Source organism: Styela clava, chromosome 4, assembly GCF_964204865.1.
Source record: "Styela clava chromosome 4, kaStyClav1.hap1.2, whole genome shotgun sequence".
NCBI classification, from domain to species: Eukaryota; Metazoa; Chordata; class Ascidiacea; order Stolidobranchia; family Styelidae; genus Styela; species Styela clava.
Window position 1 is genome coordinate 7,902,901 of NC_135253.1, and position 17,207 is coordinate 7,920,107.

General features: G+C 34.3%; 1 protein-coding gene and 1 long non-coding RNA gene across 3 annotated transcripts; both read right to left on the minus strand.

Moving 5' to 3' along the window:
- Nucleotides 1–727: 727 nt before the first annotated feature.
- On the minus strand, nucleotides 728–1,571 carry LOC120326813 (uncharacterized). The gene is made up of 3 exons (XR_005567464.2): nucleotides 1,446–1,571; nucleotides 1,026–1,058; nucleotides 728–864 (listed from the first exon to the last, which is right to left on the minus strand). It is a non-coding gene; the product is annotated as an uncharacterized LOC120326813 (long non-coding RNA).
- A 9,676-nt stretch (nucleotides 1,572–11,247) lies between these two features.
- On the minus strand, nucleotides 11,248–16,990 carry LOC120326795 (TLC domain-containing protein 4-A-like). Of its 2 annotated transcripts, XM_039393147.2 has the most exons (7): nucleotides 16,735–16,990; nucleotides 16,515–16,601; nucleotides 16,034–16,092; nucleotides 15,847–15,944; nucleotides 15,171–15,244; nucleotides 12,460–12,612; nucleotides 11,248–12,256 (listed from the first exon to the last, which is right to left on the minus strand). In XM_039393147.2, exons 1-7 carry the CDS (start codon nucleotides 16,896–16,898, stop codon nucleotides 12,118–12,120), a joined length of 774 nt encoding a protein of 257 aa, XP_039249081.2. In that variant the 5' UTR covers nucleotides 16,899–16,990; the 3' UTR covers nucleotides 11,248–12,117. The 2 variants fall into 2 exon arrangements, with proteins under 2 accessions (XP_039249081.2, XP_039249082.2); XM_039393148.2 differs by lacking the exon at nucleotides 12,460–12,612.
- Nucleotides 16,991–17,207: the final 217 nt, after the last annotated feature.

Consider the following 17,207-nt stretch of genomic DNA (forward strand, 5'->3'; position numbering starts at 1 on the left):
CCACTTGCTTATTAATTAAATCGATTTTTACTTTTACTAATTTTTCCTATGATGTGATTTTTTTTTATGTTGGTATCGATGATATATGAGTAAAATGACGCCACATTTTAATAATCTATCATGATTTACGTTTTAACCTTAACATTTCCCTTTTTATATAACGCCGATGGTCACCCTCTCGCCGAGATTTCAAGTTCCCGCATCCCTCGCAGAAAGTACCGCTTTCCATTCAACAAAATACGAGAAATTACTTTTAGTATTTATTGCACCCGACGCCTTCATTCATCATCAAGTACATGCATTTAAAACAAACTCGCTGAATAATTCTGTATCCAACGTGAACTAGTCACCGGAAGGGAGGCCGTGGTACGTCGTATGATTGGGCCGTCTCATTGACTTTCCCCTTCCCGGGATAAATATGAAAATTCAAACCAATGCCCGATCATATCAAATGGATAATGAAAGTAATTTTTGTGTGAACTTACTTATTGAGTGTCTGCGTCAGATTTTTTTACAAGAAGAAAAAAAAAATCGTCAGCCTCACCATCAATTGAGTGTACATCAGCCCTAATTCTATGATTAATAATAAATTCTATATACGATACCCGTACTTTCTGCTATGTGAGATTATCTACCTATATATCTGTACATAAACATTTTACCTATTATCATCATATTTATTTTTTGAATAATAATTATCAACCACAAATGTTTATTTTACAAATAGATTTTTGTCTCGATATTACAGGTAATATATGCGGAAAATGGTTTGTTGGCTTTTTTGTTTTTGTCGCCAAAGAAAAAAAAAACACATTGAAATTTTGTCTTTCTTTTTGAATCTTCAATTTCATTTTTCCTGCTGATCTGAAAAGACATAGATTTATATTTTGATTTAAAATTATTTTTGATTCCACGACTTAGGAAATATATATATCAAAGATTTTCAAATTATCTGCATAACCATAAGTTTTTTACCTGAGTTTGTAGTGAATTTATTCGACGCGTAGGAATGCATTAATACTTACCAAAATTTTCCTCAGTGATAGAATCCAAAATGTCTGGTAAAAATAAAGAACCCCTTTTATTAAAGTTATGATGGAACATTACTTGTATTGTAAGTCAAGTATTTGTCTAGTGCTTGATTTTTGATATTTTAAGAGGTTACAAATAAGTTAAAATCGCAATGCCCATTTTTCGTATTATTCTTTGAATAATTTATTCTTCAAAATTTCATCTCCCCAATAGGGTAACATTGGCACGCGTGTACTTTACTTGATATGATTTTACTTAAAAGTAATTGATAAAACCTTGAGTTAAAAGTTGGGCGTGATTTTATAAATGCAAAAAATGAAGCATAATCTTATATATTATTTAAGCTAAGAGGTCAGGCCAGACGTCGCATACAACATCTGCGTTATTTTATACTATATAAAACATTTTCCTACCTTCCCGATATCGTTTTCCGCTATTCCTAGTTCTCTGCCTTCTTCTTTTGTCTGTCGCCGAAACAAAAGATGTCAAAAGCCAAAGCAATAAAACGAGTTTGAATAATCTTCTGAACAACATTGTTGAATACAATTTTATAAACTGAAAACTATGCAAAAAATATGTCAGGTAAATCGCTCCAATAGTTGAGATTATGCTAGTTTCTATGAATTGCCAAACTTAGTTATGTGTCGCAGACCTATCCGTGTCTCTACCGCACGCTTTACTCGTTGTTATTTACAACTACACCCTGGAAATGAGCCGCATTTACATTTCCTGAAAAGTTATATTTGAAGCATGCACTGTCAAATAAGATACCTAACAAATTTTTTGTTTGTGGTATATATCTTCAAACATCCATTTTTTCTTCAAGTTCTCTCCTTTTGACACGGACAACATAAAAACTGATCACGGTCAACCGTCTTTCTGATTCGCTGCAGAGTAGATGATTTTAAAAGCTCAATATAATTAATCTGAGGGACCCCATAAATTAGAATCTCGTATGCTTAAGAGAAGTGTTCTTTTGAAACTTTTCGTATATTCATATCTGCAGAGCATAGAGCGATTTTGTTTTTTTTCCAAAAATACCTGCAAGATTGAGCTCATGTCTGTAGACCAGGGCTGCTCAACTATTTTTACCAAAGATCCGCATAAAAAACTTCAAAAATATTTGGGTCCGGGCTTGCCAGAAATTATATTTCGGCATCCTTAAACGTGCACTTCCTCGGCAGGCTAATGATTATTAGAAAATAAAGATTGTTTATTATAGTGGTATAGTTCTTTCATATATATTCAAAGCTATGAAAGTCATTTTCTAAAAGAAAACTTTAAAAGTGGGGCTAATGATTCAAAATAAAGAATTAGGTGCGGTCCGAATCAAATACTGGAAAGGGTCGAATTCGGACCGCGGTCCGCCAGTTGAGTAGCCCTGCTGTAGACTGTATTCTGTATATGTTATAGCCACACTTTTCTTCATGGTATTATCAAGTGGGGTTGGTAAAGTGATATACAAATAAAAGCCAAATATATGTATATACAGCCAAGTCAAATATATACATGTAAATCCAACCAAATTTTAACAAGAGAGCTATGCTCAAATATATGGACACGTAGCGCCACCCAGTGACAATAATTTTGATGACGTCATAGCGAGAGAGAAAAAGTAATAGCCTTCTGGAAAAAAATTTTATCTTTAACCACTGAAAATATCAAAGCAATTGGTCCAGTATTCGAAGAGAAAAGCGATTTTTTAAAAATGGAGACGGAGACAAATAACAATAACAACAAGAGAGCTACGCACAAATATATGGACACGTTAGACCAGAGCGAATCAGTCCTTACCGGTACCTTTGACGCTACCGGTACCCTCAAAAAAGTTCTGAATTTCCAGTAGCAAGAATTTTGCAGAATCAAAACGTACAGCCAGTCATGACACTGACTAAAATCCGTGTTCCCATGGATGAAAAATAATACAGCAAAATTTTAGACGAAATATCAAATTTCATAGAATTCACGCAAAATTTTGAAATAAATAAAGGTAATAGCCTTCTAGCGAAAAAATTAATCTTTAACCACTGAAAATTTCAAAGCAATTGGTCCAGTATTCGAAGAGAAAAGCGACTTTTTAAAAACGTGTCAAAGAACAAGAACAACAACATAATATTGAAACGATCGTTATGGCCACTAAACGTGTCCAATAACAACAAAATTTTGAAACGATCATTATGGCCACTAAACATGTCCAATAAGCAACCAAGGCCATATGTATATGCACCCAGCCACCCAATGTATACAGACAACTGGATATTTATATATATCCAACCATTTAGGACAGGTGAGGCACATATACAGCCAATGGTATATAGTATGAATACAGCCATATGCATATACGGCCAGTGTCATATGCATATACAGCCAGTATCATAAGCGTATACAGCCAACTAATGTCATTATCATGTATGAACATACCTGTATGAACATTGCCTGTATGCAGGCATTATCTGTAAAGTGCTGTGGAAAGTATCAAAATTCACCAGAAAAGTATCAGTGTAAAATATACAAACTCCGGGTTTCAATAAAATGTTTAGAGGGGAAAGTCAAATCAATCCTTTCAACATTACAAATGATTTTAATAGACTTGACGATTTGAACTGATTTTTATATATTTTGCTTGTATATAAGCATTTCCCTTATAATCATTCAATCAAAGTCGTTCTTGTTCACCTGTTCTCCCAAACTATTCCGATTAAAGAGCAATTTAAAACGCTGGAAAAATATTTTATATTTATTTCAACTATTGTCTTGAGTATTTGCAAAAAATACTTTCGACTCTCTGTTCAGAGACTGCTTACTCCGGAAAATATGACTTCGGCCGCTGAGTAGAGTTTGGTTCGTACCACAATACAAGCAAACTGTGTCAACTCGTAATTAAAATGTTCTGCCTGCTTGTCACGCACCTATCTGGAACACAGAGATAATCCAGATCAATCTAGTGCGTAATATTATCAATCAAAGCTTAAACCCTTTTACCGTATGGCGTTTAAGATTCTGACGGAAATTTCGTTTGTTTAATTAATTATCGCCCTAAAGTTGGATGATCTAGTCCTATGCCCCCCAACACTGTGGGTCGTGAACATACAGTTTTCGATTAGGTCGGGAAATTGTGGCATTATCATTACGTAACAATTATGAAACAATGTAACAATTAGAATTATGCATTGTGCCTCGTTCATAATTTCAGTACGCACCTAACATGTTGGAAACAACTAGGTATATTAGTAATTTGTTGAATGCTTGTAGACAGTAGCAAAGACGACGGTGTATGTAATCGACAATCCTATGTCCAATGAGTTGCATTTCAAATACTGGCTAAACAGGTTTAATATACTTTATTTTAACATCCTAACTTTGTTTGATTTTTGTAAGCCACAATGGATAATTAAAAAAAAAGGTAAGCAGTAAAAGAAGAAAAGAAAGCTTGAAAAGTTGAAGTGAGAAAATATAACACTGATTGCATCAAATGTACTTTCATCAAGGCAGGAAATGACTTCGAGACAAAAGCACAATGTTCTGAGTGTTAATGCTCCGTTACATGTGCGCTTGTCTCCTATCAATGTTCGACTTGATCTGATAATATGCAAGCTCAAGTTTAGCATTAGTAGTAAATTTCATGGGTATACATTGTTTCTTTTCTCATATATATCTTCTAAACATCTTACTGTGGGTCGCACAGAAAAATTCAATAAGTGGGCCTCGAAATGAAAAAGGTTGAGAAGCACCGATCTAGGCTACGTTTTTGATGTTTTTTTTTTTAATTATCTGACCCACTTTACAACTGTCACATTTCCCATTGTTTTTCTCTTGAACTTATTTATAATGTAATACCAAGTCTTTCATATATATATATATACTTTTTTGCTATTGACTTTTTAAAGAAACTAGCCTATTTTTTACAATATGACAGCAGTAACTGAATACGCAATATTTTTGAAAAATTTTAGAATCAGTCTCGGTACTGACACCTTCCAGTGTTCCAGTGTTATTTCGTCACCCTTCCTCCCTTTGTTGTCATGTCGTGGTCGATATTGATTCTATATTTATTGCGGCGCCGAAAAGTCAGAAAATGCGTAACTTAACTTTGAATATATCCTGTCCATTGCTTGATATGTTTGTATAATTCATGTTGTTAGGAAAATGAAAAACATTATTAATTATTATGTTTGGAAAATTAATCTAATCATTTAACGAGAAGTTGTTTGATTTTACTTCTCTTTCATGTTTCATCCATTCTAGCCCAAAAGTATAACGTTGACATGCAGTTGAATTATTCAGCGTAGTATCTACTTGCCTTGGGGAAGGATTTTTTTTTAGGCAGGCGATAATTAAAGTTGGTTCCCAAATCAGTGGAATACTGTATACCTAAAATGGCAAAACTTGGAAAAAAAAATAACATTCCGTTTTATTGACTGTAACGATATCGCAGCAATGTGTGAGTTTGTCGATATAGCTGTTATCCAATTCTTCGTCGAATTTTTTGATAACGTGGTTCAGCATAATCAACCAGATATCACTTTTCAGATCTGACTCGAAAACACCGTTATTGACTAATGATAACAAGTTAAATTAACAATTTTAATAATACAATTATTAAATGCAACATTATAGACACATATTAAACGACGCATTTGATTTTTTATTTGTCATCAAGCATACGGTATTATCACCAAATAGGTCCATGATTTGAAAATACTTTGCTGGGATTTTCTTTCTATTTGCGAAAAGCTTCGTCTACGCCAATCACTTTTTCCCACATTGCTAAGTTGGGCCAATCAGAAAACCTCCCATACTCCCGTCAAGTGGCCCGATAGTTTACTGTGCATTTTTAGTACCTAAATATTTATATGCACCAACACGCGCGTCGATTAAGCGTTATGGGGTTACATCCTCTGCACTGACTCGGCACAATCATTTCCAAAATCTATATTTTTTCACATCTCAGATTAATAACATTAAAATGTAGTTGATCAATAATTTTTCAAAACCATCTACAGTTTTATTTGAATTTGTTATATATATGATCTACGTGGATTCTCTCAGTACACCAACATATATATATGTATACTAAATATTCGCATCAGGCTGGGATGTTTGCTAGGAAACAACTTTCACACTTGAAATTTTGATGTTTCTCAGTAATCGATTTGTCTATCTCCGCATATGAAGTTGAGATATAAGCTTGAGCTTAAGCGAAATTACTTAGTATTCATAGTAAAAAATGTTGCCGGACTAAGAGTTAAGTATTGAACATTTATAAAAGTGTGAATTTTTTGAAACTTTTAAAATTAAAACCTCAAAATCTAAGCATGAATATATATATTACTTATTTTTTGGTTTGGAGAATCCGCTTATTTAATTTTATTTCTGCTACTTTTGGAACATCACGGTGTGTCAGGTTAGGAAACGCGATTGCTTTAAATTTGTCTCACTTTATACGTAAAAAACACAAACAATTGGCAGTCATCAGAAAACCAATAATCTTGCTATAAATGCAATGATATTATATATAATATACCATGGGGGAAAGTTTAATAATAAATGTTCTTCATATATCACCAGAAGTGAAATATGTATATTGCACTATATGTTTTGGATATTTAGCGGTGTTTAAATGTTTGGGAAACCGGAATGTTGCCTTTATCAGAATAACTGATGAATTTAAATTTCAACGTCATCCTCATTTTTTCATGATTTGCATCAATAGTTGTTATTACACAAAATATTAATGTAGTTTATCAAGATATTAGTCATCTCTTTGTTTAAATGTCAAATGTGTATTGTGGTTTTTTAAGATTTTATCCTAAGCAGAGCTGAGATGTAATTAAATATTTTTACCCGGATTATACTCAAATTAATTTATAAATTCCCACTGCGCATCACCTGGTTACAATGAAGTGCGCTTGAGGTTTTCACATCAATTTGACGACATTCCAAGAAACACAAATCAAAGACTTGTTTCATTTTTTTCCCTCAGTTCAACCTTTATCATGACAGTACTGGTATTTTGCAATGTAAACTATAAATAATCACACAAATTTTAAATGCATCTAATTTACACGTTCTCACGCACTGAGGCAAAAGTTTGTATATAAGAAAAAAATATTTGATTTTTATCTGTAGTTCAACTTGATATTTGCGGTTCATAAGGAACATATTTATATTCCCGTCATAAGTACCATGGTCGACTGTGTTGTAAAGTTCATTACTTATAGATATTATCGCAATAAACAGCATTTGTTTTGCCGCGGTCCGAACATTAAATAACATGTCCCACACCATGAATTACAGTTTTATTTGTGAAACATAACGAACGTGAACAATGAATACCGCTTTCAGGCAATAATAAGTTATAGAAAGCATAGAACTTTATTTCTCGGAGAATATCATTTCCAGACATTAAAATGCAGTTGATCAGTAAGTTGATCTAAGCCAGTGGTTCCCAAATATTTTTTTCGCGACCCCAATTTTCATAAAATCAAAACCTACAGAAACTCGCGACCGCACAACTAGAAACTTTCAGCAACTTCGAAAATCAGTATATCAGTTTAATTATCTTCATCATATCGACTGCAAGTGGACGTTGACGGTGACGGTGAATATTGGCCCCAAAAAATATACGAACAAGTCCGACAATGCGCCGGAAAAACCTGAGAAGATTTGAAGACACACGGCATCGTATGTAAACCATGGTGTAAAAATCTCTTAGACCAGAATTATAAAGAATCTTTGGCCAAACCTGGACGGACTTGATAAAATGTGGTAGATTGTAAGGAAGCGTACGATACTTCGAACATAGCAAGATCGCTTCTAAATATGCATGAATTTAAAGTCCTATTTAGTATTCAGGGATAAATTCGTTATTCCAGGTAAAATTCATCAAAAAGACTGGAAATTGCTAATTTCGAATATCTCCGAATTCATGAATTGGATTGATATAGGGCCCGTTGTAATTAGACAAACAGATGACAACCAAAAATATAATTGGATCGATGACATATGGTAAGTAGAATTCCAAACCCGAATCGATAACCCTAATAGAATCGATATCACCATACGCACATACGTATAAATAAGGTTTCAATTGGATATTTGGAAGGGGAGTGGTATTAAGAGGTCTTGTATTAGGAGTCAAGTCGTATCAGTGTCGTTTCGTCATGTCTTCATCATTTGTTCTTCTTGTATATTTACAACATGAAACTACATCAACAACGTTCAACAACATGTTCTTATATGCTACATGTTCTTTATTGGCTAAAAGTATATTCCAACAGTGTCTTTATTATTTTTAGTTCGATGTTAACATATTACAGATTGCTCCATTATTAATTCGAAAGTAAAACAGAGCATGAAAGTAAAATAGGAAAAATCGTGTACGGAATCACATCTTTTAAAATGTGCCTTGTATTATGCCTGAACTTGTTGTGGTTTTGTGTTCGAAATGCTCCGAAATTACGTCTAACTACGTAATATTGCAATATGAAAATGTTCACTTTTATGTGGAGACCATGTGGACAAAACACGTAGACTACTCGTAGAATTTAGACACGTGCGCGAATTAAAACCTGATCGAAACCTAAAGTGTAATTACTCGGCCAAGACACCGCCTGGCAAACAATATACCATACTTGTCAATAAAAGAGCGTAGCCAGGGGGGTGGTTTTGGTGGTCGGGAATTAACAAACCAACATAATTTATAGCAGCCTGGCAAAATCCGATTTGTGTACCAGCGGGTCAGCTACTCATTTGGATGTAACATGATCAAAAAACTATTGGAAGGAAAATATTATTGGCGCGCGTAACACTGTCACTCAATTACATTTACTAATACCGGTACCTGTCGAGCAGCTGGAAAGGTTAAGTACCACATGGAAGTTTTACCGATTAATTATGGCGTATTTTGGATAATAAATGATCGAGTTATTGCTGAAAAATCCGAAGTTATCACTTTTACGGAACCCGCCGATCAAAACAAATTTCACTTTCAAATCCTGGTAACTTGTGTGTGCATTTTTGACAGAAATTAGGCGACCCCGGAAAATCTTCACGCGACCCCATCCGGGGTTGCGACCCACAGTTTGGGAACCATTGATCTAAGCCATCTGTAGTTTTATTTCAATTTGTGATGATCTACGTTAACTCCCTTAGTGTACCAAAAGATATGTATATAAAATATTCGCAACAGGCTGGAATGGCAAAATCCCAAAATAGAAAACAATTTTCCCAAATAAAATGTTCAAGTTTTTCAATAATCGAATTGTCTATCTTTGCATATTAACTTGGAAATAAGATCTTTAACTCAGTAACGACACCACCAAAAGGCTATTTTGAATGAATTATGTCGTATAATTAGCGAGTTATTAATTAATTAGTGATGGGACACAGGTGTCACTATGGAGTAAGAGCGCTGATTTGGGGATCCCCTAACTTTCGATCGATAAGTCTTCGGTCTCTGACCGATATTCTCGTTTATTTTATTGGACACGAAATGTGTCATGCATTCATCATATGTCGGACCAGAAGCCTATTGATTTTGGATGAATTATGTCGTATAATTAGCGAGTTATTAATTAATTAGTGATGGGACACAGGTGTCACTGTGGAGTAAGAGCGCTGTTTTGGGGATCCCCTAACTTTCGATCGATAAGTCTTCGGTCTCTGACCAATATTCTCGTTTATTTTATTGGACACGAAATGTGCATGTGGATCGTTTTGTTATAATGTTGTTTTTAGAATTCACTTCCTCATTCTTAACGTATGGAAAAATCACTTTTCTCATTAAAAACTGGACCTCTTGCTTCAAAATTCTCAGTGGTTCGGGATTGTATTTTTCGCTAGAAAGCTATTACTTTCATTTTTTATCAAAAAATTTTGTGCGCTATATGGGATTCGTTATTCGTATGCGATGACTTCATCAAAATTAAAAATTGTGCACTTTGTGGCAGTTTTGCGTTTGCGTTAGTGAGATAGTACAACACTTGCTTTTTGGATATGACGTCACGTACTATTGCACGTTTTCACCCACGTTCATTTTGACTAGGAATCATATATATAAGCCTACCTTTTTTGGACAAAATTAAATGCAACTGAAAATACTCTCTCTTTCATACAGCAAGCGAAATTACTGAATATTCGCAAAAAATGTTGCCAAAATAAGTATTGAATATTTATATAAGTGTGATTTTTCGAATTTTTCAAAATTAAAGTCTCTAAATGTTAGCATGAATTTATTACTTATTTTTTGGGTTGTAAAATCCAATTATTTGATTTAATTTCTGCTACGTTTCGAACATCCCAGCGTTTCAGGTTACGTAAAAGCAATTACTTTAAAATTTGTACTCTTGCTATAAATTCAACGATATTACACATAATATACCATGGGGGAAAGTATTTCTTGTGAGTTCCTATAACATCTTGAATATAACCTTGGGCGATATTATTTAATTGTCGGGAACTTGATCTTGTAAATACGGATACATTTAAAAAAATCATTTTTGTTAACAATTTGCGACTTAATGTTCTTCATATATACCCAAATTATAAAGAAGTAAATTATTCATATTTCACTATATGTTTTGGACTTTTAGTTGTGTTTGAACGTTTGGAAAAACCGAACATGCAATGTTGCCTTTCATCAGAATAACTAATGACTTTAAATTTCAACTTGATACACGTTTATTCTTGATTTGCAGCAGTAGTTGTTATCTCAGAAAATATTATTCTAGTTTATCAGGATATTAGTCATCTCTTTGTTTAGATGTCGAGTGTGTATTGTTTTTTTTTAAGATTTAATCTCGAGCAGAGCTAAGATGTTAATGAACATTTTTATCCGAATTATAATTAAATTAATTTATAAATTTCCACTGTGCATCACCTGGTTGTAATTAAATGCGTATTGGCTTAAAGTTTTCATGACCATTTGACGACATTCCAAGAGACACAAATCAAAGACTTTTCCAGTTTTTTTGCTTAGTTTAACCTTCCGTCATGACCTCACTGGTATTTGCAATGTAAACCATAAATAATCACACATGGATTCGTCTAACTTTACACGTTCTCACGCACTGAGGCAAAAGTTTGTATATAAGAATACCATAGAGTATAAGATTTTTCTATCTGTAATTAAACTTGATATTTGAGTTTATCAGAAACGTATTTTATATCTATCCCTGTTGGAAGTAGGCCTGCCAGGGTTGGCTGTATTGTAAAGTTTATTACTTGCAGATATTATCGTAATAAACAGCATTTGGTTTGCAATAAATATCATGTCCCACATCATGAATTAAAGATTTTGTGAAATATAACGTATGTGAACAATGAATAACGCTTTCGGGCAATAATAGGTTATATAGAAAGTATAAAACTTTATATCTCCGAGTCTTATTTTCGTTCCTAAACCAGCTCCTATAAACAATATTCACTTTTGAGAAGAATAATTCACACAAAATGTGCTGGGCCTATTGCCACCGTAACATACATGCCAGTCGTAAAAAATCCGCTATTATGAGAAGTAAGATCTAAGTTTTGATACCAATGTAAGTGCCAACATTTTAAGATTAATACAAAAACACTTCATATACCAAAATACTTTATTCGAAAACTTCATTTATTTAGACCGAAGTATTAGTATTTTTCACGAGTGCACTTCGAATATGGCGAATATGAGCGTTTTGTTTACATTCGTAAACAAAATTGCAAACAAAAAAAGTGAATATGAAATACCCATATGTCCTAATAAAGCATTTCTGAGTGAAGCATTTTCACGCAACCTGTCAAACATAGTTTGCCTTTCCTGTTATGCACACAAGATGTCGCTACACCACGAGACAACATTTGATGATTGACAAAGTTTCAGATTGCTGGACTCCTATATTGTACCAAACAGATTTCTGTTGAATATGCTGCAAAGATTATTATTTTGCTTATTATGGTGCTGTGGCAATTTCACATTGCAGCAGCTACGAACTAAAACTAGTTCTAAAGAAACACTAGGTTAGTGCAGGAATCGCCAGAGTTTTTAACCGGTTTTCTTCAAGGCTATTCGCCCAACACCAGAGTGAAACATCACTTGTATCAATGCTATAGTTCAGTTTGTTTTGTGCAATATTCCATCAAAATTTTCCTCATTCCACGTACTAGTAATGTAAACCAGTAAATATTGAGAATGTCAAGAAACGCACCGGCAGAAAACCACATCATGTGGATATACATCGGAACTCTGAAAATCATGACATAGTATTCAAAATATCAGTAGCCTACTTAATGAATGATGTGATGAATAGAAAAGGCATTTAATAGACAACGTCTTTATTCCATTATGCAAATACATAGGCAAGGATACGATTATATATTTTTCATTTCATTTTATACCCAATAATTGTTGTTAGTTGAAACATTTATTTACAAAACCTAGTAACCTACCTGTCAAACCGGTCATCACCCAAAATTTCCCAAAGCTTTGTATAGAATAGTAATTGAGAAAAAATTCGAGTTAAAGTAAAAGTCATCGTGAAGCAAAGTGCGTTCAAAACATAAAAAATAGGTAGCTTGATGTTGGCGTCTTTCAAAAATTCCCTAGAAAAGTTTCATATAACGAAAAGTGTAAGCATAAATTCATAGATAAAATTAACAAAGCACTTTGGTGTATTTTGTGTGAGTAGCTATCTCATGGACCTCAAAATGTTTAGGAAACCTGTTGACGATTAGCAACAAAATGAATCTTACGGTAACGGAACATTTGATTGTCGAGACAAATTTCATGAATGGGCCCGGTGCTGGCTTTTACATATACGTAATAAAATATAATATTTTATTATATAGTTCAGGGGTGGCCAACACGTCGATCGCCACGTCTCGAGCAGTCGATCGCGTCTGATGTTGAGTGAATTTTATTGAAATACCCCCGAAAATTGCCTCGAACCAGTTGTGTGTTTTACAACAGGATGAATACAGTACTGTACATGCGCAGAATACAATATACACATACAATAATTGAGTCTGGGCAAGCCCGATGAAGCATATCATTACGTGACAAATGCAAGTTTTTCCGCTGCCAAGGTTTAAAAATGAAGTGTCGAATATCGCATGTCTAGACTGACAAACGATCCTACAAGTATGCGGAAATTATTGTCTAACTCAGCGTTTCCCAACCTTTTTTGGTCGCGGACTATTTTCTCACCGGCGAAAACCTTTGCGGACTCAAGGTGCGTTTATTGCAACCGTACTCTGTGTAAAGAAGCAATAAAACCAATCACAACAAAATTTAAACGGATCTCAAAATCGGAAATTCGCTGCATTACGTGTTCGTTAAAAGAGCCGACTTTTTTGGTGTATAATGGACTATTCTGTCGCACAGTATTCAATCCATGACAACGACGAGAATTTAAAATGTCTTTCTATTTTAACTTAGTTGTGTTCATCATGGTAACTCGCGGTTGCGTCGACTTACGACAAGATGAAAGCATTCCTTTTTTTTTAAATTCCACTGCCATCTGCGAACATTATTAAGAGATTATTTCAGCTTTGATGCATATTTTTTTGCGATCTTGTGAATTTGTTATCGCTGTTAGAAAAAATCATACTATCTGCTATAAATTTCCAGAATGTACAACTTAATTTAGTATTTATTAAAAATATATTTAAAGTATATATATATATATTAGTAAATCGAAAATACATATTCATCGCATTGAAATTCTCGCGAACAACTTCTGAAGTAATCGTCGCGTATACGTCACCCGTTAAAAGAGCCGACTTTTCATTGATTTTTCTTGTTGCATAAAATATTCAATCCATCCACATGTGTGATTCTTTAATCTGCGGTTGTGTTGACGAAATAAGAGCAATATTACTCAGAAAATACTATGACAATCCGTGGGCACAAAATTGCGTTGTAAAGTGCTCGATTATATCTTGTTTTGATTCATATTTTTGTGAATTCGACAAATCTGTGTGAATTCGACATTACTACTGTGCGTACTTACTGGGCGACATGACTAATGTGGAGGCAGTAAAGAAGAGAATCCTAAAGGAAAATGCCCTGGTACGTACACTACGGTAGCACCCGAAATTTTGCGATTTGCAATGTCTAAAAAAGCGTTTTTAATCGGTCGCGGACCGCTTTTCATTTTAGAAAATTTGGGTTGCCACCATTTACACCTACCAGAAAAATAATTTATTCCTCGTTGGTCGAACTAGCGAGAAACACCTATTACGAATCTATCGAAGCGTGTACAGACTCTTGTTTTCGTCGGAAATCCACAAGTGAGTTGTGAAATCCAATCGTTTGATTAAGCGACTCGCAAGTGACCTGTTGCGTCACGTGTTACCAAATTTTCGATTAGTAAATGTTCTATTCTAATAGTTGAATATTCGAATATAAGTCAGCCCTACTCAGTAACCAGTAATTATTGACGCGATTAATGTCATGTGAACTGACTTTTTATGTTTTTTTTTGTAAATTCTAACGCAAATCTTAACTTGGCTAATAGTTAATTAAGTTTCGCAAAAACGTTTGCGGCCCGCAGTGATTTTCTGACGCTCTGCGGACTCATTTGAGACCGCGGACTCGGGTTGGGAAACACTGGTCTAACTCCAAGAGTAGTGTGATAATTTTTATTCGCAATGGTAGAAGTGCTATCAAAATGCCCAATTTGTTTTAAGTCCAAGCAAGCGAAGAATCGCGTTTGAAGGAAATTGTAAATTAGATATATACTGAAGTTTGAGAAGTTATGACATTCATGGTTTGAGAATATTTATTTTTCGCTGTTTGAATAATACTTGGCAAGGTTTCCTGAAGAATTTCAACACTTACGACTAAAAATTAGGCACGTCCTTCATCTGGATTGCATTATTTAAATAAATCTTCACATTTATGAAACATTTACCTCGGGTACAATTAAATAATCAAATCAACAACTTAAATGAAACATAAAAAATACAAATTTTGTTTCGGTTTTAATAATAATGTGCCCACAAAGACTTCTGATGGGCAGCGGTGTAATTTTTTGTATGTGTGTGTGCAGTTACCTGCACCTTCAGTGCCCATTCGTTTTTGTGTAGGACCTTATTACCGATCAGTCGAGCGCGGTCGAAAGCAGGTTGGCCACCCCTGATTATAGTTAATAACCTACCTGAAATGTAAGAATGGTTGGGATAACTCAGACAACAAACGAATCGACAACAAGTGTCCCAACATAGGATAGCTCTAAAAATTAAAGATATTTCAAAAGATAGTATAGGACAGTAAAGTATGCGCATATATTACTAAATAAGATGGGATTATATTTCTGAATTAATTAATCAATTTATGGATCAACTGAAGAATCTCCCCTCAAGGATACCCAACTGAAGAATCTCCACCCCAACTAAGACCAACTGTCGAATCTCCACCCAAACTAAGACCATCTAACCCTACCAAATAATTAGTTCAGGTCAAATAAAGGATCAACTGGTATTATCGGCTTAGGTGGGTGGGGAGAGGGGAAAATGTTTTAGTTGGGAAATGGGATCAACTGAAGAATCTCCACCCCAACTAAGATCAACTGAAGAATCATACCCCCCTCTCCAGGTGATTCCAACTGAAAAATTTCCTCTCCGGTCGGGTCCGGGGAAAAGACTCCTCAGTTGATCCCAATTTATATCTGTATTATCGGTGAGGCCAACTACAAATTTAAGTTGCGGATTATCAATAACCTAACTGATTCAGACAATTTTGGAAAATTCCAATTAATGTTGTCGAGTCTTACCTACCTACACCTTGACTAGATACTCTACTGTACTTATCATAATAGCTTAGTTGCGTTTTACCAGAATACTGTAAAATCCGAACAGAGAAAACACGTGATGAAATTTATAGGCGTAATGAGCTCCTGATTCCACGGGATACCGTAACATCCAATACATATCTATATAAGTAATAATAAACCTGTTTATATAATTTAGTTTATAGGATAATTGTAAAAAAATAAAAATAAATCCAACAACATTAGCAAACCTGCAACAAAGTAACCGGCTGTGATGGAGATACTCGCTTGGACCGACCAAGGATGAGCTCTGTGGAAAATAATATTTCATATATATTATACGTAAAATAGTATTAAGGTGTTGATATTATTTCAATGACATCAGAATCCTTGTTTTTGAATATTTTTTGTTAGTGGGATATGTAGATTTGGCATACACAGAAGATATATATATATTAAAATGCGCTGGAATTGTTTTTGATATACATGTTAGCTTGGATCAAGTTCCGGGGCCACATTTATATATATATACTGCATACATATATATATATTATTTTTTCATATCTTGTTACAATATTTTTTGAAAAAAAAAAGATCATTGATGCAGCATCCAGCAACAAATAGAGTCAAACAAACACCTCGGAGAGGGGTTATCTCAAACAAAAGTTACACAACAAACGTTAATCAATTCGCCCAATCAATCATCGTTTGTCCAATAAACGATTTACTCACTGAAAAGGATTGGTCCAAACTCCCGGTTTGGATAATGAAACCACAGCCAGTGTAACGACAATGATACTGTTGGATATCGAAGAAAATCTGAATAAAAGTTGTTTATTTACTGTTATAGCCATACGACACATCAATTATGTAATATAAGCCCTAATCATCCAACTTTCCCCATCTGCTAGCATATTGGTAAACACAAACGAGTAAATACTTAAAAATGCACCTTATTCCCCAGGCCCGCTTCTTTCCCGTCGATAGCCGTCCATAATCTTTTGTGTAACAATGAAACAGTGCCGGTGCTACTATGATTCGTAGAATTTCGTAGAGTAATGCTGAAGAAATTATCCATGCAAGATGCAGTATCGCGGGTGTTGATGTCGGACTCATTTTGGTATAGGCAAAGTTGATGCCGAATGAAGATTGTATTGCCTATATCTATCTACAATATATTATATAAAATCAAATTGATATAATTCAATACCTTAGGAAAGAAACGACAAAATATATATTAGAGCGCAAGATAGTATATATGGATAGTAATTTTAAAACAATCTGAAATCGAATCGAGTATCACTCGCTCTAAAAATATTACGGAACTGCCTGTCTTAAGTGTCGTTTTGCTTATTTTCTGGCAACTCTCAAGTTTTATGAAGCTTATAGATCGATCCTCCACTAACATACTCATCGACTAGTTTT

Bases quoted from the DNA above. Each gene is read 5' to 3' on its own strand.
- LOC120326795 (XM_039393147.2), bottom strand. From the start codon at position 16,898: ATGAGTCCGACATCAACACCCGCGATACTGCATCTTGCATGGATAATT. The intron at 16,093-16,514 runs GTGAGTAAATCG...TATTTTCCACAG, and splicing joins GTTTGGACCAATCCTTTTCA to AGCTCATCCTTGGTCGGTCC. The intron at 15,245-15,846 runs GTAAAACGCAAC...TTTAATTTTTAG, and splicing joins TCGGATTTTACAGTATTCTG to AGCTATCCTATGTTGGGACA.